The sequence below is a fragment of the Sceloporus undulatus genome, chromosome 8 (assembly GCF_019175285.1).
Source record: "Sceloporus undulatus isolate JIND9_A2432 ecotype Alabama chromosome 8, SceUnd_v1.1, whole genome shotgun sequence".
In the NCBI taxonomy this organism is placed as follows: Eukaryota; Metazoa; Chordata; class Lepidosauria; order Squamata; family Phrynosomatidae; genus Sceloporus; species Sceloporus undulatus.
The window spans coordinates 4,277,831-4,303,285 of record NC_056529.1 but is presented as its reverse complement, the minus strand read 5'-3'; the positions used below and the strand labels follow the sequence as shown (position 1 = coordinate 4,303,285).

General features: G+C 41.0%; 2 protein-coding genes across 2 annotated transcripts; one reads left to right on the top strand and one right to left on the bottom strand.

Moving 5' to 3' along the window:
* Nucleotides 1-495: 495 nt before the first annotated feature.
* On the bottom strand, nucleotides 496-20,661 carry PRMT7 (protein arginine methyltransferase 7). The gene is made up of 18 exons (XM_042438157.1): nucleotides 20,572-20,661; nucleotides 19,039-19,211; nucleotides 17,910-17,946; nucleotides 16,274-16,423; nucleotides 14,229-14,337; nucleotides 13,461-13,573; nucleotides 12,698-12,939; nucleotides 12,310-12,490; nucleotides 11,233-11,360; nucleotides 10,854-10,992; nucleotides 9,806-9,889; nucleotides 8,917-8,964; nucleotides 7,707-7,796; nucleotides 6,953-7,114; nucleotides 6,680-6,754; nucleotides 3,565-3,725; nucleotides 1,348-1,444; nucleotides 496-727 (listed from the first exon to the last, which is right to left on the bottom strand). Exons 2-18 carry the CDS (start codon nucleotides 19,131-19,133, stop codon nucleotides 566-568), a joined length of 2,073 nt encoding a protein of 690 aa, XP_042294091.1. The 5' UTR covers nucleotides 19,134-19,211; nucleotides 20,572-20,661; the 3' UTR covers nucleotides 496-565.
* A 236-nt stretch (nucleotides 20,662-20,897) lies between these two features.
* SLC7A6OS (solute carrier family 7 member 6 opposite strand) lies at nucleotides 20,898-25,177 on the top strand. The gene is made up of 5 exons (XM_042438035.1): nucleotides 20,898-21,116; nucleotides 21,573-21,902; nucleotides 22,799-23,002; nucleotides 23,765-23,882; nucleotides 24,553-25,177. The coding sequence occupies exons 1-5, from the start codon at nucleotides 20,922-20,924 to the stop codon at nucleotides 24,675-24,677; spliced, it is 972 nt and encodes a 323-aa protein (XP_042293969.1). The 5' UTR covers nucleotides 20,898-20,921; the 3' UTR covers nucleotides 24,678-25,177.
* The last annotated feature ends 278 nt before the right edge of the window (nucleotides 25,178-25,455 follow it).

The window sequence follows — 25,455 nt, the reverse complement described above, 5'->3', positions numbered from 1 at the left end:
ATGCTGAAGCAACAATATTGTAAATGCCCAGGTTTCCTTTTTCTCTCTTCAACAATCTGATCAACTATTGTTTGACTCAACTAGCAGCAGTGTTGGAGGGCTTCTTCATCAGATCCTATGCGCCTATGAATGTTCTCCAGCTTCTCAGGAGATATCAGTCAAATTAAGAACCAGAACAGTGTGGGATATGTTTGGTATTTTTGTATAACATGAATGTCTAGGTTCTCCTTGTGGGCCTCCCAGAGATCACAGTAAAAACAGAAAACTGGACTCTGCAGACCTTTGTTCCAATCCAGAAAAGTTCTTTGTGCATTCACCTTCCAACCAGGGTATGTATTTATTTCCCTGAACTGGTGTACATGGGGCCTCCCAAGTGACAAAGCCAGAGAAGCTAAGTTGTAGTATGATAGCTACATCATTCCTGCTCCTTCAGAATGTCTCCTGGGATAAGCAAATGCTATTTCACCTCCAAAGAAGAGAGGCCCACCATAGCCATCTATCAATTATATTTATTATGATCTAGCCACAAGAAAGGGAAAAGATTTTTCTTTGGAAGGATGCTGCATTAATTTAAGAGCTGAAAATCCATGCCAACCTCTCCCTTCTTTGGGTTGAAGCTTACAGCGTACGCAACTGTAGAAGGGTTATTGATTAGAGATTCTGGCTCAGTAACTGATCTGAAGAAGTACACAGCCTGTTTGCAGTGGGGAGTCCACCGACAATAGCCCTGCAGAAAAAGAACAGGAACATCAGTATGTGTATGGATTTCTTAAGAACAGTAAGCGTGTTCTTTTGCAGAAGGCCTGCACTGTCATCAACAGGGATATGTACATTCAGGGAAATGTTGCCGATTTTATTTTGGTATCTGGAGCAGAATGTAGTAGATGTTAGCCATCGTTTTACTTCTGGGAATTTTAAGACTTGTTTGTAAGTAAATTATTGTAAATAGGAATGGCTTTACTTCTAAATATGCATGCTCTGATGAAGATGAGAAAATTACAATCTATGCATTTCCTCCACGCCTTGGCCTGACATCCAACTGTTATACATTACTTCCAAGCTCTGATGTTTTCCAGCGAGGCTTGTCTATCCTAAACACATTGCAACACTGATACTATGACAGCTTCTGTATATATTTCCCACTGGATTATTATAAATGCAAGTTTTCTATTAATTGCTAGATTTGTTTATCAGGCTATTTCAGCGAATGCAAGAGGGCTGATGAATCCAAATGTGTCCCATACATGAGACAGAACAGCCCAGTTGGATTTTTCTTTATTGGGATTTAACATTCTCCTTCCCACCCAGTCCCTGTGATGCATGGAGGAAAGAGAACTAAGCAAATACCTTTTCATCTGAAACCTGTACAAGTCCTGTGCTAATGATGAGGCTGGGTACCAGCTGATATTCCATCCACAGAACAGCTCCATGGCTCTTCCCAGTCCTGGAAAGAAAGAGCCTCAGGTATTGATCGTCTGCATACTTTGAAGAGTACCAGTAGACCAAGATATACCTTAATTTACAGGGTGCAAATTCCTTTTGAAATACGAACAGTATCCTCCCACATCGGTTGGATAGATGAAAGGGCCAGAATGCAGCACTACAGGAGGCTGACATCTCGGGAGCAAATCATCAAACCATAGGTGGGTGTAAAGTGGGATTTTTAATAGGAAGCGGAGTGAAACCTATAGGACAGGAACTGAAGTAGCACATTAAAGATCTGAGCTAGAAACTGTAGTTTAATAAGAACTTACCTTCTCATATGCATTTTGGCTTTTCTTTTTAACGAAAATCTCTAGACTTCAAAGTCATACAGACAAGCTTCAAAAATTCATGCCTGTGGGCCTACCAGAGGCATCTGGTTAAGCTACGGCAGGAACATAACGCTAGACTAGATAGGCCTTTATTCTGGTCCAACAGGGCTCTTCCTATATTCTATTTGAGATTAAAGCACTGGTGGAAAAACCTTCCAATAACCAGAGAAAGGATAACTAATTCTTTACAAGCAAAATGTGGCTTCGTGGCTGTATGTGGCCCCGCAAGGACGTTCTTGGAGTCCTCAATCTCTCACCAGACCAACCCTTAAAGCTGATACCAATAGCTTTTGCAGGTTCAGGTCTACAAAAGCTCATGCTACCAGCTTCTTATTTTCAGTTTGTCTCAAAGGTGCTACAAGATCTCTTTGCGCACTGATTTTCCAGACTAACATGGCTATGTCTTTGAATTCTACCATATTTGAACATGTGCTTTAAATGAGAAGTGCTTCACCAATAGCAACTCCTTTATCAGATTATTGAAAGCACCGTCTTGCATGACATTTTACAGGAAAGCAAGAAGGATCGGGGAGGCAAAAGATGAAAGCCAAAAGTGTATGCACAGCAATTCTCAAACTATCACTGCATGCATCAAGATTTGCAGTCACTAAGCACATACTGCAAGAACATAACCCTTGCTCTTCTGAAATCTGGTTTTTGAACCTGCCATATTCTGTGAGCTTTATACATGAAAGCACTATGAACCCAAAACCTGGTGTAAATGTCTGCTGTTTGATTTTGGCTTCAATGTTTCATGTGCAGCTGGTGATGTAAGTTATTGGCTAACATAAATTAGAAAACACTGTCTCAAAAATCTACATCTGATGTTTAAAGTAAGTATCATTCTACAGACAAATATTGATCTTTCCTGCACAGGGTGTTCTAAGATTTTACAACTGGTGCAGCAATAACTTGGTACTGCGATAACGCCATACAATGTGAGCAGGTTTTGAAAGAAATGATCAACCAGGGAACAGATGGTTGTATTTGGAGAGGAGAAAAAAGTGATTATAAATCAATTCAATCCTATTTTATATTGTAATTTATGCATTATTCATTTAAAACAGCATGGGGTTTCATATATGAGAAACATTTTTAGCATTATAAAGTAAATATTTTAGAAGACAGAAAGATCAAGGCTTTTTCCATCAGTGTTTTTTAAGTGGAAGGATTGTGCTGTTTTTAAACCACCGTTCCCCAATTTAGTGCTCCCCAGAAGTGTGGGATTACAGATCCCATAACTCCTAGTCATCATGACCACTGGTCATAAAGGTTAGTAATAAAATTTATTGTCTCTAGAGGGCATTAGGTTAGGCTCATCTTATTTCTGCCCTCAAATTCATACTAAACCATATCTGGTTTAAATAACTGGATGTATTCTTATCTATTATTTATCTAGTGTCATCAGTGTACAATGTTTCCACGCAAAAGAAGAAATGGTTGACAATCTGACATGAGAAATGTCAATATTCAAAAACCAGAAAGAGATTATGGCAACTTCCCTGGACTTTCTGCCACTGATTGTAAATTGGTCATTCATAAGTTAAGTAACTTCAAAGAGAGATTTAGAGTCTGCTGAGTTTCAGTATATGAAATGGACCAGTTCAAACTCCAGAACTGGAGAATGATTCCCCAAATCACCATACATATGTTAAGTGGCTTACTGAATACTAACTTGATTTGGTAATCCTCACTAGTCAAATTTCCTTCTCATTATATCCTTACCACACTACACTGTTATAGTACTTACCTTGCCAGGTTTATGAGGCCTTCTTTCCTGATATTGTGCTCTGGTACGGTTTGTTGGAAATCAAATGTGAAGACTTCCACTGGATCAGATAGGGATTTGCAAGGGTACTCCCACAAAGGATGAGGCTCAGCTTCCCTTGATTCCCTGAAGTCTAAAGAATTCTGTGGAAGGAAAGAAAACAAAGACTTGTAAGGAGTGGAGCATTCTAAGTTTTTGTTTGGTGCCTGAATTCGAAGTGTTGGTTATAATACATGAAGCTCTATAAAACCCACAAAAAACTACAGATGCTGGGCATGAAAGCCTTCGAATTCGCATGTAACAATATTCCTGTATTATGAGAGGGAGATAAGCCTTCCCAAGTTCCTATTTCCATTTGTTAACACATCAATTACTGTGGAAGAACCTTGACTTATTTCTCAGTGCTCTGAACTTAAAATAGCAGTTTGAGACTATAGACTTTGAGCTAAAAGCATCCAAATTTTGCAAATGGATTCAAAGTTTATGTTGAGTACTTTGTTGCTGCTGTGTTGCCTTCAAGTCACTTCTGACTTATTGCATCCCTACAGTGACCCCGCCATGGGGTTTTCTTAGCAAGATTTGTTCAGAGGAGGTTTGCTATTGCCTTCCCATGAGGCCGAGAGTATGCGACTTGCCCAAAGTTACACAGTAGGTTTCATGGCCAAGCCGGGAATCAAACCCTAGTCTCTACAGTTCTACTCCAACATCCAAACCATTATGCCATGCTAGCAACTACCAAAATTAAAATGAGTTGCCTGGTTTCCGATGTCCAAATATTATTTTAAGCTATGGATAAGTGTGACAGAAAGAAAGTCAAGATGGAACAAGAAGGAAAGAAGGGCATGGAAATAACAAGAACATGTGTAATAAACCAGCAAACTCTGTGAGCCACACAGTCTTCATTTCAGATGTCACGTTAATGCAGCAGCCTTTGAGTAAAGCAAGTCAATCTCTCAGCCTAAGCTTCCCCTCCCTGCCAATTTGGTAAAAATATGAACTCATTTTCAAGGTTTTTGGAAGGATTTATGTAAGTGAAGAGGTTCTGTATACTTAAAAACACTGTAGCAGGATTGTTACTAATGGACAGTTAAGATTAGGTAAGCAGAAAGTTTTAGCCGTGAAAGATGAATAAGCAGGAGACAAAAACATCAGTCAAAATGACTGATCACTCAAAATCAAATCCAGTCTTCCTCCAACTCATCTGAGTTGCAAACACTGCTGGAATCCAGCCTTTGAGACTATGACAAACCATGCTAAATCTCTACAGACCCTGTCATTTGTTCTTAGAGTGCATTTCTCCCTAAAGTACACATCCTGATTTGGCCAAGTAATTTGCAATCTTCGGACTAAATCCAACTGCCAATCCTACAAGAGCAAGCCTAAAGGAACATACATTAAGTGTTGATTATTCATTAGCTGATCTAGTGACTATGCTCCAGCTGGGATTAGCAATTGGATTTAGCCCTTTATTTTTGTTGTCCGTAAGGACCTCTGAGCCTTTGAGTCATTTCTGATGTATGGCAACTCTTAGGCAAACGCATCACAAGGTTTTCTGGGCAAGATATTTCAGAACAGGGGTTGTCATTGTCTTCTTCTGAGGTTGAGAGTGTGTGACTTCCCCAAGGTGGGGATTTGAATCTTGATTTTCTGGAGTCCTAGTCCAGCACGCTGCAAACTACATTGGGTCACCACCTCTGTAATTCATATTTTACAGCTAATGGGATACTACAACACATACTGTCATAGCCAATGAGATGGCAAATCCCAGCTCAGCTGTCTCTTATCCTCACTGAAGGGTGGATGCTACAGTTTGTCCAGAATTCTTAGACTGTTTGAATCCCAAGTGGCAGACTTGTATGGGAGTCAGAGAAGAATTTGCTATTGCTATTAATTAATAACTGGATAAACGCTATTCCTCCTCCAGCTATATTCAAGTATGTACCCTTTTCAGCGCAGTCTCTGCTACGGTTTCACAGCTGCTAAAGTGACTCATTAAACTTGTCATCCCAGACATTCCTAAGTAGTAGTTCCAAATAAGTACACGTTTTTTTGCAATTAAGTTAATTGGCCCTGTGTTCTCGAACAATGAAGGCTGAGGACTCACAAATGCTCCTTATTACTACAAAAAGGATGAGGCACAGAAGTTCTTGTGGGAGTATTCCGTTATTTTAAGAAACATTGTTGGACCTTTGTTTTTCTTCTCATTCTCATCTCTTTTTGTGAGATTCCCATTGCAGCTGCTTCTTATGGTTTGCTAATGGTTTTATATAATGAGCCCACTGTTTTGTTTTATCGCAGTGCCAAGTCAATTTTCCTGGGCTGTTTTTAATGCTGGGTTTTTTTGGTACTATTTCTATGGGTAAGTGTATGTTTGCATCTAGGTATGCCAAGGGTGACTGAAAAAGAATGGTGCAAAACCAAATAAGAACAGCTTTACTTTTGTACCATCCTTTTTGAATCACTCAGTAAATCACTATGTACACATACACAATCACAAAGGTTTTGACAGTATTATTAAATTACATGTAGGCCATGTCCAGAGTTGATTCCTGTCCCTTGTTTTACAATCTCTGTCCTCATCTCATCTGGACAGGTGCCACTGGTTAATACCTACCTGTGATGGCAGCTGCTCCAAATGAGTAAAGAGCCAAAGGTTTCTGGGTTATTCAAGGGATTCCTCTGAGGTGCATAGCTGCTTCATGTGTGGAGACATGGGCAGTGCTTACCAGCATTCTTTCACTCAAGCACTGAAGAGGCAGTTCATAACTAAGAGGGATGCTTGTACTTCTTTGAGCTTGGCTGCTGCAGCGAAGGGACTCAGAAGATGATGTTGCCCAAGCAAAAGAACATACAAGGCAACCTTCTCAGCTGAGCAGTTTGCTAAAGGTCTCTGCAATGTTTTCCCTCAATTCTTTCTTTTTAGCTGAGAGACAATGATGACCTTATGAAAGGGTCTAGCTCCCTGGATGACCAAGCCTGCAGTATATGTCCCATTTAATGCACATATTAGCCAGAAACACACATAGGACCACCTTCCCCACCACTAAATCCATAATCCAGCTGGCATTTCAAAGGCATATTGGGAGGACAGGCTAACCTTTATCATCTCATCCATAATGCGCACATCAAACCCTTCACAAATGCCACACGGACTGCGGATACGCCACAAGTCCTAGAGAAAAGAAACACAATAGAATTCTTTAGCAATTCAAAATTAAATTAAAAGAATGAGAAGCTGGTTTTAAAACCAACTGAAGTACAATATGTTTGGTTGAAGGTATTCCAAGTATGGCATAACAATACTGTCTTTCCCAGTATAAGCAATCCACTTTGGGGGGGCGGGGAAATAAAAAAGACACAGCCTCTTTACCTTGAACTCTACAACCATCAGGTGAAGGGATGCAGATTGGGGCAGGACCTTGATATCACTTGTGAGGTGGTGTGCCAGTGCTGTCCGGGCATACCAGAAATATAAATTGTGCCATGGCAGCAAACTTGTAGAGAAAAAGGGTTCGCCAATTAAAAGAGATACCTTAGGGAAAGAAAGGGAAAAGGGATCTAAGGATTTGAAAACAGACCAAGATTCACATAGTCAAGGGGAATCAGAGAGTAATTTGTCCTCGATATGTGAGCATTTTTATAATCACTCATCATCCCAGCCATGCTAGAGAGTTTAAGAGTGTTTCACTGGCCCTTTAACCTTGTACATCCTCCTGTCCTCACTCATATCAACATATCTCTCAGCAAAATGGTAAAATATCTCAGCAGATGGCTAGAAGCAAAGAAGCATTCCAGTTGTCATGTTTCTAATGTGTTATTCTTATGCAAAACACCAGGAGCACTAACTGGCCAAAATTACTACTATTACTATAGGGGTTTTTGTGGATTTTTCAGGCTATGTGGCCTCCACTTCTTTTCTCAATCCCAAAATGCCAAGCAAATGCAAAAAAGGTATCTAACAAAGCCCCCAGAACAAATTAAGCCTTGCTCTACCACTGGATTGCTGTTAATGTTTGGCCGGGATGCAAACAAGGACTCTAAAACTCAACCGCTTGTGGCAAAGGCCGAACTCACTACAAGCTATTTATGTTAGGGAGAAAGTCACACCAATTTCGTCGTCTTACCTTTTTGTCTCCCAGATCAGAAGAGATCAACAATTCAGGGTTCTTCTCTATTATTTTAATTTTATTTTCTAGGTGGTTGGCCTTAAAAATCTTTATAAAGAAAAAAAAAATGAAAATCCTTAATGATTCTGAATATTGCTCTAGGAATGACAGCCTCGGTTAACCAAAAAGAACAATAAATCCAATCTACTCTATGACATCTCAATAAGTATTTTCAATAAGGCAATTGATGGGTGATTCTATACTTCTGTGTGGATACATTAACAGCTTATGAAATCTTGCATACCATGGGGTAGCTTTCCCCTACATAATGCTCTCCAGATGTATTGGACTATATTCCTATCATTCTCAGCCAGAAAACACCAGTCCAGTTTCCTCGCTATCTTCACACTTTAAGGTGGAAAATGACTGAACCCACACCTTCGCATTTGACTTACCACTCTGCTTTTAAAATTATATTGAAGGCTTGTGGCAGAGGCTAACAGTTATGCTTCTAATGTGTTATATTTTATACAAAGCACCAGGAGCACTAATTGACCAAAATTACTACTATTACTATTTTCTGGAAGACACAAATTCTTTCAAACTCTTTTCATCAACACTCCAGAATCAGCATTGTAGAGTCATTCTTGTTTAACTTTCTTGCTTGGCACCTGTAGAGCGCCAGTTTCCTCTCAAAGATTTAATTCTTTCATTTTAGGTTGTTACAGATAACACCTTGATCAGAAATACAGAACATCACACTGTTGGACTTGTAAAAAATATGTATGTTTTGATATAAAAAGATCTATACAGAATACTTTTAAAGAGTGTACTTTATTATTATTATTATTATTTTGCACCCTGCAAAAAGGAAATAATAGAATAAAACAAGATGCTGAGCACCAAAATATGGCTGGAAGCTGCAACAATCAATATGGACACTATTAGATTTTATTCTACATTATCCCTTCAATTTATCCCAGTCCTTGAAATGTTCATGCGCTGAAAGACCTGAGCCTCTTTTTTCAACACTAAGTCCTCTCCAAAAGAGATCATTTTCAGTCCCAACTAATAAGGATGTTGGGGCAACAAGCTCAAGTGTGTGGCTAAGCCATGCTACGAAGTGGCAGAGATCCAACTGGAATTCATTTGGGTGAAGTATCATGAGATCATAGTAACAATAAGATGGCATCACATGTACACACACTACTGAAAGAATATTACTTACTTTTTGCATGAGTGAATGAGAAACTGAGGAGGTCTCCAACATGAACACCTAGAACAGGAGAAGATCCTGATTATAATGGTAACAGCTAAATTATCCTAAAGAACGGAGAATATTGTTGGTTTGATGGGGAGACTCCCAAGAATCAGAAATCAAAGGGATCTTGTAGCACCTCTGAGAGTAACTGAGAGAAAAATGTTGGTAGCAAGAGCTTTCATAGACTTGAGCCTGCTTCCTCAGATGCATGATTAGTAGTCTTAAGTCTACAAGAGCTCATGCTACCAGCTCCTTTCTTCCAGTTAGTCTCAATGGTGCTACAAAATTCCTTTGCAGACTAACAGAGTTATGTCTTTGAATTCTACCAAGAAGCTGAAAAAACACTGAGAAACAGTGTCCATGATGGCTGGGGGATTATGGGAATTAGTCCAAAAACTACCTTCCCCAAACTCTGTAAAGCAGAGCACATTTTACCATTAAAAAAATTATGAATGCTGCTCAACACAGCCATGAATCAGCAGGAATTAATAGATTAATTATTCTTCTTCAGTTATTTCAAACAGTTATCATAATATTATATGGGCATACACAGTCGTATATTCATGAGCTTTTGTTCAGCTGGAAACAAGTGTGTTTTAGGAAAGGTGGATGTTTCGAAGGAGAATTTGAAGTGGCAATGACTGAGAGCCTCGCATCTGAGCTCTGGGATGTGTATGCGACAACATACAAGGATGAGCAGTCATTTCGGATAGCAGGAATGTTGTGAAAGGCATAGGATGCTAACTTAAGTGTCAATTATCATCAATTGCTCTTCAAAGAAAGCAGTAAAAATCTATAAAACAACAGAGCAACAAATAGTTGAACAAATAGAAAAAACAAGAAAGGAGCCTTGTACCTCTTCTGCACCCAGATGGTGAGCCAACACAGGAAGGAGGCTGCCGTCACTGACGCTGAGGCAAATACTGTTCGGCTTCATAACCTTCAATAGAAAAAAGCGGTCATAATTTTTCTCTTTACAGATGCAAAATATGATGGAGCCCACCACTACTACCCTGATATTTGAGAATGGGGCACTTTGGCAACTGCTTCTTATATCCAGGCTTCTTCAAAAGTTCTTACATCCAGTGACAAAATGGTGGCTCTCTACAATCCATGGTTGTCAAACTAGGTTTTGTCTTCATTGCCTCATGCTCCCTCCCACCGCAGATGTGTCTTTTGTGCAAAGACAGGTAGGAATCGTTTTAAATTGTCCAAGGATGCCAGATTTATAACATCATCCACTTGCACAATCTCAAGGTATTAGATGATGGGGGTAATACAACCCAGGAGAGATTGGAGGGAGATTTACTCTAAATCTAGAGGACAAGGAAAACAAAGCCCAGGTTAAGAAATCCAAGTAAGAATGTGCTCTTCCGCACTACAGTCATCATTTCAGGAACTTAACCTCTGACTTCTCAAAAAATCATACAGTTCAGCCAAAGCCTGTATTGTTAGGAACAAAAATGTATTCACATATATACCAGATTATTATTATTATTATTATTATTATTATTATTATTACTCTGCTCCTAGTAACAAATTTGTTGTTTCTATCATACATGGAGAGAGATGTTGAAACCTCGAATGGGCCAGTGGTTGTTGTACTACAACTCTCATTAGCGCTACCCAGCATAGCCAATTGTGAGGAATTATGGGATGTGTCATGCCAGAAATGCCCACACCACCACCTTTCATACAGCATGCAGATGCATGCACACTTTAGATCCGAAACAGATCCAGGTCAACACGTACTGCTGGCTTTGTGACTCAACATGTCTTCCACCATGCTACGAGAAACAAGAGTATACATATCCACACCTCTTCTTATTCAGTGACCTGACACACTGGCATTCAGAGATAGAGACAGGAAGAAAACCACACTAGATTTAGAAAAACCTACTCACTGTCTGCAGTGCTTGTATATACTGGGCTGTTCGGTTCTGATCATTTAGTTCTCCAAACCGTGGCCGGTTCCACAGAAGGTGGGCCTGACACCTACACACAGGACTCTCAACATTGACAGCAGTGTTGTCTTCTTCTGTTCTGCAAATATTGGGATGAATGCAGCCAAGTCATTTGTGGTTTTTTGACCCAAATGAGATACTTTAAAAAATATTGTAAGCAACTATTTGGGGACCTTTGAATGGTAACTAACAAAATTTTAAAAGTAACTTCAAAGCTGCATCACTTTGGCCATAAAATTACTTTCCACCAAAATATGGTCTTATTAATCTGACCTACAATTGGTTGATCTTCACATCCTCCTTTGACATCTTTCCTTACCTGCCTTTCTGAAGCTTATACCACACAGAGTAATCATCATGAAAGGCAGTCAGGTTCACACTCTGGCCTTGGACAACAGGTTCTTCATTTGGAAGAAAATACACACACTGCATCCAGTGATCTCTCCACTAAAAAAGGAGTGGGTGAGAGAAACCTCAGTAAGAAGAAGAAACTCGGCACAAAACGGTTGTTAACTAATTCAGCAATATACTGGAAGAAACTTCAGGGAATAAATCACAGGAACAAAATGGACAACATGTTTTCAGAGCAACTGTTTCTTATCCACCTTTCACAAGTAAAATGCCTATCTCCCATGCATAGGAGAAGAGAAGGCTCAAAATGATCTCTAATTACGCAGGGCATTGCTATGGATTCTGTATATAGACATATTAAACCTCTCTCTGTCAACAAGGATAAAGCCAGATACTGTATAGTGCCATGGATGGTCTAAAGTTGTCCTCTATCTACAGTGAGTCCAGTGTTGTTAGCTAAAAAGAATCAAGTTTGTTTCTACCTTCATAGCCCCAGTCTGCTTTTGTCTGAGATGCAATGTTGGGAACTGAGTGGTTTACAATATATTTATTGGGAAATACTCACCTCAATATGGCAGCCCATTTTTGTCTAAACTAAGATCTAAGGAGAATGGATACCTTTCTTCTGTCTAATGTTGCCTTTAATGTCTCTCCTACCAAAAACATTTCAAAAACATCTCGATGCAAACTTCCATAGCACTGGTTTCTTATTTAAACTGGGCTACTGGCCACTACACAGGCATTTCTACTTCTTTACATGTTAGAAAATGGAACCGTGCAAAATTAACCTGTGCCTGCCCTGTTAACAGTAAATGCAGAAGGACCCACTTTAGGGGAGATGGCTTCATAAAACCCAATAGGAGCATGTTGGTCCTACTCACCACAATACACACTGAAAATGATGTTTTAAACAATTCTAGCAATCACAATTATTTTACAGAATAGTAGGCAAGTTAGGAGCTGTCTATATATGTACTTTTAATTTATCTATTAGCATTAAAATGACAGGAAGACATTGTAAGATTAAGAAGGTTCAATACATTACCGGGATATCTTCAGAGGCAGACCGTGTCCAGTAAGGGGCCATTGTACATTTTATTGAACCAGCAGGGTCCATGTCAATATCCCACCAGGAGAGGACCACTTGGGCTTTGCCAGACTTCATGGGCACTACTTCCACTGTGTGGTAAGAAGGGGCTCTGCTTACTTGTTTACTAAAATCTACACTGTGGAAAACAATGAATTGCAATCAGTTCATTTTAAATGAAACTTGTTAAGAAAGCAGTAAGCAAAGAACGGAGATATATCGTATATACTTGACTATACGTCAACTTCATGTACAAGTCGAAGATGTCCTAAGCCATCCTGAGAAACAAAGACAGAAACAAATGGCTTAAATACATCAAGAAGTGCCACCACTGCTCTGTACTCACCTGAACATTGTGACCCCTTCACTGAGAGCCACAAAGTCACACAACGGCACCTGATTCAGTTGAATATCATAGACAGAAGGTGCTCCAGGACAGTTCTCCATTTCTGGTGGGGAGACAATCATCTTGTTGCCATCTTCTGCTTGGACATGAATGGGAAATAGCTTGTTCCAGGACCACATTCTTTTGGATTCCACTAACTGGGCATAAACTGTTGCCCTGTGAGGCACTGCCTCACATCCCTCCTGAACATTTAAGAACAAAGAATAAAGACATTGAGCAATGTCCATTTCATGCCCTCTGAGAAAAATCAAACTGTGAAATGGAATCGTCTGGAAAGATAAAGCCTAAACAGAAACTGGAACTCAGGACTAATGAGGCCCACTTTTCTATGGCGTTGTATCTTCTCTCAACAGGACTTGGTTATCTATCTCATCCTGTCCCAACTGTGTGACACCTACTCTGGGGAACATCTAAATGCCCTCAAGATATATACGTAGATTAATGCGACTTCTACCCTCATAGGACATCACCCCCTCAGTATTCAATGCTGCCATCACAGACACTTTGTCTGAATCCAAGCTCTCAGACAGATACAGATTTAACAATAAGACATGTGCCCTATAGATGTTGAAGATACTTTTGAATATGTTAACAATGACAAAATTGTACAAAATTGTGCAGCTATAATGACTGTGGAAGCTGGCTGAGAAGAATTTCTCTTAAAGAGGATCATTTATCGCTTCACGGTCAGTTCATTCCTTACCTCCACAAGGTGCCTGTGGGCATGCTCATAAGAAGGCAATGCCCCTTCTCCAATCAATTCGGTATCAAACAGCTCTGTTATCAGGATGTTTGCACGAGACTGCATGTCTCCATCTAGAAAGCATAATGCAATACAAGCAGAAGCAACTGATTTAGGATTTTTAAAAAGAAGTCTGCTGTGGGCAGGCCTGGAGCTAAACTTTGAGTGTCAAACATCTTGCCGAAAACCTTCCTATCAAATCTTCACAGATTCACTTGCAAATACACAGTCAGCACAAGATTTGCAAGAGATTCAATGAACAGCCCATTTCCCTCAAACACCAACAAGCAAGCATCAAGAACGGCCAGAGTGCTGCCGTCCACCTTCTCCACACAGCAACCCTTCCATCTCAGTTTCCTCCTCTTCTCTCACAAAAAAATGCAGGGCCAGAGAGGGAGTCGGTTTTGTTAACCTGATGTCTAAGAAAAGGAAGCCCAAGAGGAAGGGAATACACACTATAACTTTCATAGATCATTCCCACATCAGGCACAGATACAAATCACATGAATATACCAGGCAAGTGTTTCTATTCTTCCAGATGTTTAAATTTAATTTGTTCTTAACAACTGATGTGATTTTATTAGCACATTTGTATTTGTATTGCCATCTGTTTTTTTATGCAAACCACTTACATTAAGCGTGTCTAAAGGGTGGCATCATTGTAAAATAAATGAAAAACAGAATCCTTTCTTTCATGCAACACAAGAAAAGAATCCACATTAACCTCACCTGGGCCCACTGTGACTTCAGTTGAGTGTTTGTTGATTATCTTGATTTTGTTGCTAAAACCGTTTTTCCCCACTATCTTCACAGCAGTTTCCGCCATAGGCTTGAAGACCTGCAACACAGTCATTCTTTGCATTGATATAGCACCCTTCAATTGTTCAAAACATTTCAGCCATTACTTTACTCAACCTTAAAAGAGACCCATAAAGTAAACCAAACAGTCTCACTGTTACATATTTGGAGGTCCTAACAAATTGGAAGCGGAGGTGTGAAAAGAAGAGTTCTCTTCCCATAATGAAAGGCACATTGTGGAATAGCAAAGGTGCGACAAGATCCCTTTGTACTACTTTCCTGATTATGGCACATCAGATCTCAAGTCCACAAAGTCAATGGCATCCGTATCAAGAGTGAAAATTAAACTCAAAAACTGATTTATCATATTTTGGACAATCTCTACCACCGAGTGTGAAGCTCACCTCTAAAATCTATGTCCATTTAATTTTACCAAATGGAGGATTAGATAGATACTCAATAGTTGGACTTACTTCTGCCTGTAAGCTTTCCCAAAAAGATAAATTATACCATCTAGGCAGAAGATACAACCTATTCTTACCTTTTAATATAAAAATATGATCACTTTGCAGCCTCTTACAGATACTAGCCTTGTAAAAATTGGATGGGATTTTGCATTGGCCTGGACACCTAAGATAATCTTAGACTCCAACAACTTAGCCAAGACTGTACTGTTTGGAAAACATTTTAAGATGTCTAACTTTGTACTGTCGAGGGTATAGATGACACTTCAAACGGAACACAAAATTTCGGGGCATCTTAAATTGCATTCCTAATTAAAGCGTAAAACCTGGCAAAGAAAGACTGTCCTAATTCCCAAAATGTGTTCTTTCTTGGCAGATTGTAAAACGAAAGGTGGAAAACACACCAGATGGGAAAGAAGTTTGCTTTCATTAGTCAATGTTTCATGTAAATATCACACCAAAAAGGCAAATAAACCTAAGACAAAACTAAACCTATCACTCTTGCTCCTCCAAATTTTAAGACAAAGAGACATTTTTAGAGTGGATACACATACAACTTTTTTTGGGTGGACTATGCAGGCTCTCCCACCATGGCACTAATTTTGGTGGTCTGGGATTGCATGATCCTTGAGGCAACAAGGTACGCTGATGGCAGCAGCAGGGACTCCCATGTCAGATAAGCTTTTGCTGAGGAGCCAGACACAATGTGCCAAACAGCTACCAGGCAAAAGAAGCAGCATCCCACTGGCTGAGGACCTCTCAGAGGCAACAGCAATGGATATAGCTAACACTTGTTAGTAGTGTGCAGAAGGAGGCATGGTTAACCCCTTTTGAATGTCTTTTACCAAATTGAGATAATCCAAAATGAAACAAGAGAACGCCAGAAGATGAGACTCCCTGATTGGATGGCACTCAGTGAGCTGCTGGAATATAGCAGAGGACAAACTATGGGTAGGACTGCGGCTAATGATGCAACTGGACTGAAGCCGAAAAGAGATTAGGCTGTTGACATGCTCAGATACAAAAAGGAAGTCCAAAGCTACACAACATGTATTACAAGAATATAAAAGTTGAGAAGCACAAATCAGGTGAAGCTAAACATGGTAAAACAAGATACAGAACATATAAAAATTGCAATACTAGGGCTGAGTGAGCTAAATTGGACATGAATGAGACATTTGGAGTCGAAGAATTACACAGTGTTTTGCTCACGAAATGAAAAATTGGGGTGGCATTAATAGTGAGGAGAGATGCAGCGAAAGCAGTCAAAGGATATAATGCAAAGTCTGCCCAAATCATATCAACAAGACGTCAGGAAAAACACATCAGTATAATTATATGGAGGTGGGGGGAATACAAAGAGATCAGAATGAAGTTCCTGCAGTCCATTTTTAATTTTTTCCTAATATATAACAGGCCATACACCGTTCCATCACAGTCTTGCTTACGAAGTAGCTCCTGTACAACTGATCCTCCCAATGGTCTCTGTGAACAAGGAGGAGTGATGCTCACCTCAACGGCATAGCAGAAATCAGCCCCTGCCGTCACTGCCATCATAGACAAAAGCCCTGTGCCAGTGCCAATATCCAGGACAATCACTCTCTCTCCTCTTTCTTTGACTCTGCCCACTGCGGCACGGATACCCTGGAAATACTTTGTATTCTGTAAAAGGAGATAAACACCAGTCATTTCGGTTCGACTCTAATTCATTCAGCTGTGGGCAGACGCAGTCTAGGCTTAATATTCGAGACCAGGCACAATCTAACTCAATGAAAAGGGGTTATATTTCCAAAGTATGAAAAGCTTCACAGGAGCTTGCCCACAATACCCAGGCTCTTACTAGAAGCTCAAGAAGAAGAAACCACAGGTTTGTTTTCTTTAAGAGAGTCTCATCCTTGTACATAGGGAAAGGTAAATAATTTCACACAGGAAAAGCAAGCTGATATAGTGCTAGAAGTGTCCATTCCAACTGATATTCCCAGCTCATTTTTTCTCTGACTTTGAGGCATGATCTTTAAATGTTTAATTCTAAATATCCAAGAGCAGAGCCTTGGGATGCCTTGTCTAAAAAGGAACGGCTAGTTCTCTGTTGTGCTCAACGCCAAGGGTTTTCATCCGGCGCCTGCCAAGATCTACAGGACTCATTTCAAACGAAAAGATTTTGGTTGGGGCTTGCGGCTGTTTAAAGCCCGATACAGATGGGCCTAATTCCCTGCAGGAAATGGTAGCTGACAAGGCTTTTTTTTATCTCTTCATCTTCAAAAATGTCACTTTCTTAAAATATAAATTAAAGGAAACAATTGCAAAAAGCGAAGAGAGCCTCAAAGCCAGTGGTCTGCTTAAAGCATCTCTTGGCTTTGGAAAGACTGGAGTTTGAAAGAGTTCGGTTTTAAAATGCACACGCATCCTGAACATCACCCAGGGCTACTTTGGAGATTAGTTAATCACAGCATCTGAACTGGGATTTCGTAGCAGCAGAAGAAAGCAGGCTAAAAGAGTTTAACAGAAGCCCCCAACAAACAGATGGGATGCTGTTCACAGAGAGCTCACTGTCAAAATGTGCCAATCGCCAGAGAAATCCAGTCCAAGGATAAATAAATCAACTCGGCAATTAATTTTACAGCCATGTATGCTTTCTTCTTCTCGTTTCGCCAGTAAGGCTGTATTGCAGCTTTCCATAACCGAGTGTAACCCTGGACGCAACCAGCACAGTGTATTTCCTACACAACAAGTACGGTGGCCATTTGTCTGTGGGTGATGGGAACTGTAGTGAAAGACGTTTGGAGGGTACTAGATTTGGAAGTGCTATAGCTTTCTGCGCACGAAAACATGTGAAGAAAAATGCTTAACAGTCATATCCTCAAAACATAACCCTTGGCTACAGGATGTTTCCTACAAGTATGCAGCCTCCATGCAAGGATTAAAAATCCACTTCACTTAGCAATGTTTATGCCTGACCTCCGAACAAACACGGCTGAGAAACCAATCTCAAAGAAACTGCATATTTAAAATAATACACAACTGAAAAAAGGAGCCCCTTGTGGTTGTGATGCTGAAGAAAATGGAAGAACACCAAGGTAACCGTGGAGTGGATGAAGCAAAATATACAAGCAAATGAAGCAGAATATATAGCCTCGGTGTTACTCACTCGGTCTTTGTCGTTCAGCATGTCCGCATAGCATGACCTGTAAACGAGGTTCAAATGACAGATTAAAAAGAGATGAGGCTAAAAACACTATTAAAGATGGTCAGTTTTACTATTAAAATGTTCAGCAAGAGAGGAACTATGTAGTGGGCAGATTGGAAAGATGCTAGGCATCTCTTTCAAAACTTGGGCCGCTATTACTGTGTGCTTTGGCCTGACAAATCCCAGGGTTCCCCAGAGTGGCACCATGATGGTTGAAGTGGTGTCAAACCTATAGTTCAGTGATGGCAAACCTATGGCACGCGTGCCAGAGGTGGCACTCAGAGCCCCTCTCTGTGGGCACACATGCTGTCACCCTAGCACAGAGATTGCCAGAGTTTCTTACTAGAAAGCCAGAGGGACATGGCACTTTGCAATAAATAAGTGGGGTCTGGGTTGCAATTTGGGCACTCGGTCTGTAAAAGGTTCACCATCACTGCTATAGTTTGTGTTCTTCAGGCTATGTGGCCATGTTCTAGAAGAGTTTCTTCCTGATGTTTTGCCAGCATCTGTGGCTGGCATCTTCAGAGAATGCTGGCATAGATGTGAGTGGTGTGTGTGTGTGTGTGTGTGTGTGTGTGTGTAGTGTGAGTGGGATATACATATGAGTGATCACACAGTATATATACAGTATATGTATATACACACACACCCCACTCACTTCCATACCAGCATCCTCTGAAGCTGCCAGCCACAGATGCTGGCGGAACGTCAGGAATAAACTCTTCTAGAACATGGCCACATAGCCTGAAAAACCCACAGATACAAGCTCCAGGAAAAGAGATTCCACCTCAATGTTAGGAAGAACTTCCTGACAGTAAGGGCTGTCCGACACACTTCTTCCTCGGAGCGTATTGGAATCTCCCTCCTTGGAGGTCTTTAAAAAGAGGCTGGATGGCCATCTGTCAATGGGGATGCTTTGATTTGGACTTCCTGCATGGCAAGGAGTTGGACTGGATGGCCCTCGCGGTCTCTTCCAACTCTACGATTCTATGATACCACAGTGGAAGAGCTGCCACACTCCTGACTGAGCGCAATGCTGCAATGACTCGGCGCAATGGTTCCCGGGTTTTGGGCGCATGGGGAGAAATACCTTGCAATCTCTTGGTGGTAGTCGTAGTTTTCATCCTCCTCCAGCCACTCCACTGCTCCAGTGGTTGGGTTGGCTCTTCCGCAGAAAATCTTCATGGTTGTCTTGATCGGTGGTTTGGAAAGGAAAGCTTTTTTATTCAGGCGTCCTCACGCTTTCGACGCATGATCGGAAATCTATAGCAAAAAACACACACAAAACAAACGCTTAGACCATTGAACACCAAACATATAGACATATGTGGGTAGCTTTGCACATAAAAGTTCAAATGTAGCAGTGTTTCAATAAGGCTAATGTGGAGAAGAGGAAAATGCATCTTTCATAGCCGTAAATGGTGCATTGTGCGGAAATGAATCCTCCTAACTCCAAATGCAGTAAGAATTTATTCATTCTGAAGATATAATGGAAATGGATGAAAGCAACAACTGCATTTAAATCTATGCAATTTTAAATGCTTTATCTAGGATATATGTTTAAGACTGTATGAATAGTTTGGAAAATAGATTTACTGTATAGTGGAGATGTTCATTTACTATTCTGTGATAATCAAATAAACTGAATTGTGCTAATATTAAAATGGAAACTTTTAATATTGTATCACTTTGCTATGTTTTTAATTGTGCTTTATTGTTCTAATATTGCAAACCGCTCCGAGTCCCAACTTTTGGGGAAAAGGCAGGATTCAAATAATAATAATAATAATAACAACAACAACAACAACAACAATAATAATTTTATTTCTGCAGGGCGGAAACAACAAAGAATAGGGAGGTTTAGGTATATATTTTGACATTTCAACATATACACACACACATATATATAAAGTGATAAATAATAATTAAAACATTACAATATAGTGTATATATACATATATATATGTATGTATGTTACAATATATGCATGGATATATTTATATATATATATATATATATTGCAACATATAGATATATAATTTACTGTATATATATTTATTTATACATATATATAAAGTAACAAATAACAATCAAACATTATAATATATAGTGTATATATATATATATACAGTATTACAATATATATTGAAATATATATGTTTATATACATATATGTAAAGCAATAATAGACATATCAAGAGAGTAATAAATATACATATATATAAAGTAATAAACAGCAATTAAAACATCTATATATATATATCCATATATGAATAAATCTATCTATCTATCTATCTATATATATATAAAACATTACAAGATAGATAGATGATAGATAGATAGATTTGTTCCAAGGAGGTTTGCCATTGCCTTCCCCTGAGGCTGAGAGAGAGTGACTTCCCATACCCAAACCAGGGAAATAACAAGGGCACTCTGCACATGCTCAGGGACCCTATTTAAAGGTGGGTGCTCTCTGCACATGCTCAGAGGCACTCGTTTCCTAGCTCTGCTATAAAGACACCGAGCCCCCTGACCCTTTCAAGCGCCGAACAGGCTTCCCTTCCTCAAAAGGCTCCAGTTTATTCCCTCAGGAGCCAGAACAGCTCGCTTCCAACAGCCATACCTCAGCGAGCCTCGCGATTTTCAATGTGCGCATGCGCGGCCAACCGCCGCCATCTTCCCTGCACGCAACGCGCGTGTCTCTCTTGGCCACACCCCCTTACTTTCGCCCCGCCCCTTTTTAAAAGCGTCAATGCCAAAGAGATAAGGCGGAGCTTAGATAGGCCAGGCTCGACCAATCCCAGCCAAGGGGCGGGGCGTGGGGCGTATCCAAAATGTTACGTGCACCAGGGGGCGGAGCTTAGGTCGAGAAGTCTCGATCAGTCCCAGCCAAGGGGCGTGGCTTGGGTGTGTGAAAAGCTCTGCGTACGTCTCTTTCCCATCATTCCTTGCGCGCGGCCTGGTCCGGTTGCCATGGAGAGCGCGGCGGTGCTCCGCGTGAAGAGGAAACGGCGCGGGGCCTTGCCGCCGGCGGAGGCTTTAGTCTTGGCCTGTAAGCGGCTCCGGAGCGAGGAAGGAGGAGGAGAAGAAGGAACCGCCGCTTCGGCCGGAGGAGAGGATGGAGTGGAGGAGAAGCTGTTCAAGCTGGTGGCCACCGTGGCCTCGGAGGTGAGGCTTGGGCCCCTGTTGGACTTCAATTCCCAGAAGCTCCAGTCAGTCATGCTCGATGTTCAGGAATTCTGGGAGTTGTAGTTCATTCCCTGCAGCTTCCATCCATTGCTGAGTCCTATTCTCTGGAGCAGCAGAAAACAAGCTTGCTCCATCCTCACGATGACACCCCTTAGCCTTCCCTTCTGCAGCCTAGACATACAGGGAACCGTCCAATTAAAAGCAATGGCCTTTCAGCTGAGACTGAGAGAGTGTGACTTGCCCAGGGTCACCCAGTGGCTTTCCATTGTCTGAACCAAGATTCGAATCCTGGTCTCTGTAGAGTCATGATCCGACACAAAGCACTGCGCCACACAAAAAGAAGAGCAATTCAACACGAATCGCAGCGGAGGTTGCTGTCCGTCCGGTTTTGAGACTGAACATGTATTATTGTTGTTGTTGTTGTCTTTGTTTTAGGAAGAGCCAGTCCAGAAGTACGTTCGTGACGCCATCGCCAAAGGCAGAGCGGCCCAGCTCCTGCGGCCTTCCTTAGGAAGCGGCCAGAGAGTCGCCGAGGACCTCCGCTCTTCAAAGAGGGCCAGAAGGCAAGAAAGCCGCTACCGACTGGTTGCCAGCCATCGCCCAGATTTTGCAGACGGAGAAAGCGCCGCTGGTGATACAAACGGGGACGGCGGCCGCTTGGACTCCAGAGCCAAAAATGACGCTTCTCCCTCGGGTTCATGTGGCGAATTCCAGTTGTTTGATATCGTACAAGAAGACGACGGGGAGAAAGACCTCGATTTGCAGGTTGCTCCTGGGCTCTGAGTGGTTCTTTCTGTGTTCATAATCCTCAAACCCAATCTGAACCTTTCAATGGGCCCAAACAGACAGGCCAAAATAAAGCTGCTTCGGGTCACTTTGGAGATATGCTGTTTAAATGACACATGCATCTTAAGAGGCCAGAAGCTGCGCCAAAGCTGCGCTCCTGTCTTTAGGATTGGAACATGGCTTTGGTGTGGCTTCTGGACTTTTAGGGCACATGCATCATTTAAGCAGCATACCTCCAAAGTGACCCAAAGCAGCTTTATTTTGGCCTGTCTGTTTGGGCCCATTGTTACCGTTCCTTTATTCGGTGGCCTGGATAGATTGACAGTCAAGTATTAATGCTCTGTACGTTTTCTCTTGGCTCACCACTAGATGCCAGCATTTGGACACAGTGCTGAATAATAATAGTTTTGAAAAGCACATTTCGGCATAGGTTTTCTGGGGCTAGAGATCATTTTGCCAGGTGTGTGGAGTGTTATCTTCATGGATACAGAAAAGGCAAATAGTTCAAAAGGGCATGAAGTGCAAGAGGTACAGCCTGTGACACTGCAGCTGTGTCTCTTCTGATTTTAAATGCTGTTTGTGCTGACATGAAGCCAGAATGGGAACTGGCAAGTGACCATCATGTTCCCTAGTGCAGCTCCAGCAGTGTAATGAAGCATGTCTTTAAAATACGATTGTGGTCCACAAAGGTCTGTTCTCCTTGAGGAGATTCACCTTTCGGTAGGAAAGTACCAACTGTTTATTTGTTTGTGGTGTTCAGCTGCATTGAAACTAACTTGGTAGAAGATTTTAAACTAAATCCCATATTAATATCACTGTTGCTTGTTTTAATGGACTCTGTGCTCCATGACAATAATGCTGCTTCAATCCCACAGAAGCCAGATGACCCAGATGTGATTCTGTGCAATGCTGTGGAGATGATTCGTCAGCGTTTAACGGTGTCTGACAGTAATAAAGAAGAAGAGCACAGCTCAAAAGAAGGGGAGTATGTTTACGATATCTACTATATGGAAACGGCATCCCCGGGATGGATTGAAAACATTCTGTCTGTGCAACCCTATACTCAGGACTGTGAACTGGTAAGCAAGTTGCAAGGTTAGAAGTGGTGAAAGCATAGGAAACACTGGCCTGTTACAGACTGCCAAAACAAAGCTGCTTCAGGTCTCTTTGGAGGTATGCTATTTAAATGATGCATGGGTCCTAAGAGTCCGGAGGTCGCGCCAAAGCCACACTCCATTCCTAAGCACTGGAGTGCAGCTTTTGGTGCTGCTTCTGGATTATTAGGATGCATGCATCATTTAAATAGCATACCTCGAAAGAGACCCGAAGCAGCTTTATTTTGGCAGTCTGAAACATGCCTCTGGAAGGTCTTTCTAGCCAAATAGAATGTGGTCCATAGCATTAGTTAGAAAGAAATCTGGATGCCATTTGTTGTTTAGTTTTGCATATTCAGGAGTTAAGTGATTGCTCAGACAGGTGCCTTTCTGGAAATCTTTATCCGTGGGGAATGTGCCTAAATGAATAGCAGGCTCAAGTAGAGACTATTGGGGTGTCAGGGACATTGCTACTCCGTGGCAAGCAGACACACATAAAACAAAAAGGAATTGATATGGAGTTTGACTGTTCACATTCATCAGCAATCCCTGGGTTGATGATTTCCAGTGGTAGCCAAAATGGTGACTAAGGCTTCCAAAATGGCTTCCAACAACCCTCCCAAGTTTGGTAGATGCAAAATAATACACTGCAAGGATCCATCATGCTCTCTCTTTTTTCCTTTTGATTTATTGCTTGATATGTGGGGCTTTCTTTCTTTGAGAATGACTTTTAATATTGGCATGCAGGTGGATGAAGAGCGCATCTCAGAAGAGATATATGATGATGAGGATGATGAAAACAATGAGGATAACTGGCGCAATGACTACCCAGATGAAGATGACTTTCTTCCTGATGAAGATAAAGGTGGTATTGCTACCTTGGTTAACAATGTTAGCAAGTTGTATTTGCTTCACCAGATCCCTTCTGATCTGAGAAGCCAAGCAGGGTTAGTACTTGTATGGGAGACAGCCAACAAGTACCAGTTGCTGTAGGCTCTGTTTCGGAGGGAAGAACTGGTAATACCACCTCTGAGGAGCCCTTGCCTAAGAAAACCCTCTGAAAACCAAAGAGTCACTGTTAAGTCAACTGGCAGCATGAAGGCACATACACGCACGCATGTTTCAATTAGATATAAACAAGGATGAGATAGGCACATGCCATAAATATGTTTTTTGCCACAATACTGTTGTTAATATTGTTTGCTAGTTTTAAGTTCTGGCCAGACTCTTGTTTATGAAAACGTATTGCAAGTTTGGGGAAACTTCCAGAGGGTTTCTGGACTCCAGTTTCCATTAGTTCCATGGAGCATGTTCAGTGACCAGAGCCATGCTAAGTGGCTATCAGTGATGGTCACCATTGGCCATCAATGATATGGGGAGCTGACATTCAGTATTTGAAGGGCCACAGATTCCCAGTCCCTGAAGTAGTAGGGGAAAAGGTTGAAATCAAGACATCCATAAAATGCCAGAAATAACCAGTAATCATAATTTGTAAAACCTTTGCTATATGGTATCAAATTTCTGTTTTCCTCTAGAATCCGAGAATGGGAGCATCAGTGATGAAGACCATGGCTATATCAGGAGAACATGGGAGAAATATCAGGCCGATGCCTTACGAGAGTTTGAGTATGATGGGTTGGAAGACCTGGATTCGGAGTAACTCACTATGCTCTTAGGGCCTAAGAGACTCATCCAGTGACAAGGCCTTCATAGTTGATGGCATCACAACCTTGCCAGTTGCGTTTCTTATGTATATTGAATATTGCCTCTCTCTCTTATGAAAGCCTTGGTAAAAGTGGTCAGTTCCACTGTAAGGAGATTCTAAAACTGAATCATTGTCTATGTACTGTATCTTTGAGTTTGGCAAATGGGAAACTTTGCATTGTTGAAATGATTGAAACCTGCTTCTGAAATTAAAGGGCATTTGAAGAAGATCTTAAAAGACCATATGAAACTATTCAGCTTAGATACAACAAAACTAGAAGTGCTTCGAAAGCACAAGTCTCCTGTTCTACACGAATCTTCTGTGGATTAAAAGAGACTCTGGCTTATAATGCATGGACCTTTGCACTTTAGTATTACTGGAGTCCCAAGTAATACAAGGGTTTTGGTGAACTTGGGATGTGTAAATAAAATTAAAAAAAGGTTTTATTCAGCTGCCTTCTTGGTTTTTTGCCCCTGTTTACTGGATTGTTCCACTAGTGACTTTAAAAAGACTTCTCAAGTTTCAGATGAATTATAGAACAGGTGTTTGTCTGTTCTTTTTCTGTCTTTCTAGAAGCTACAGGTACAAATAGTTAATGCTGACTTTTTATCTAGAACTTGGGTTAACAACATAATCGGATATTTTGGACTATAACAGTTCTATTCATTATGACCAATATCAAAGGATTCTAGGATTTAGAGTCCACAAAACAGCTGGAGAACACCAGTTTGTA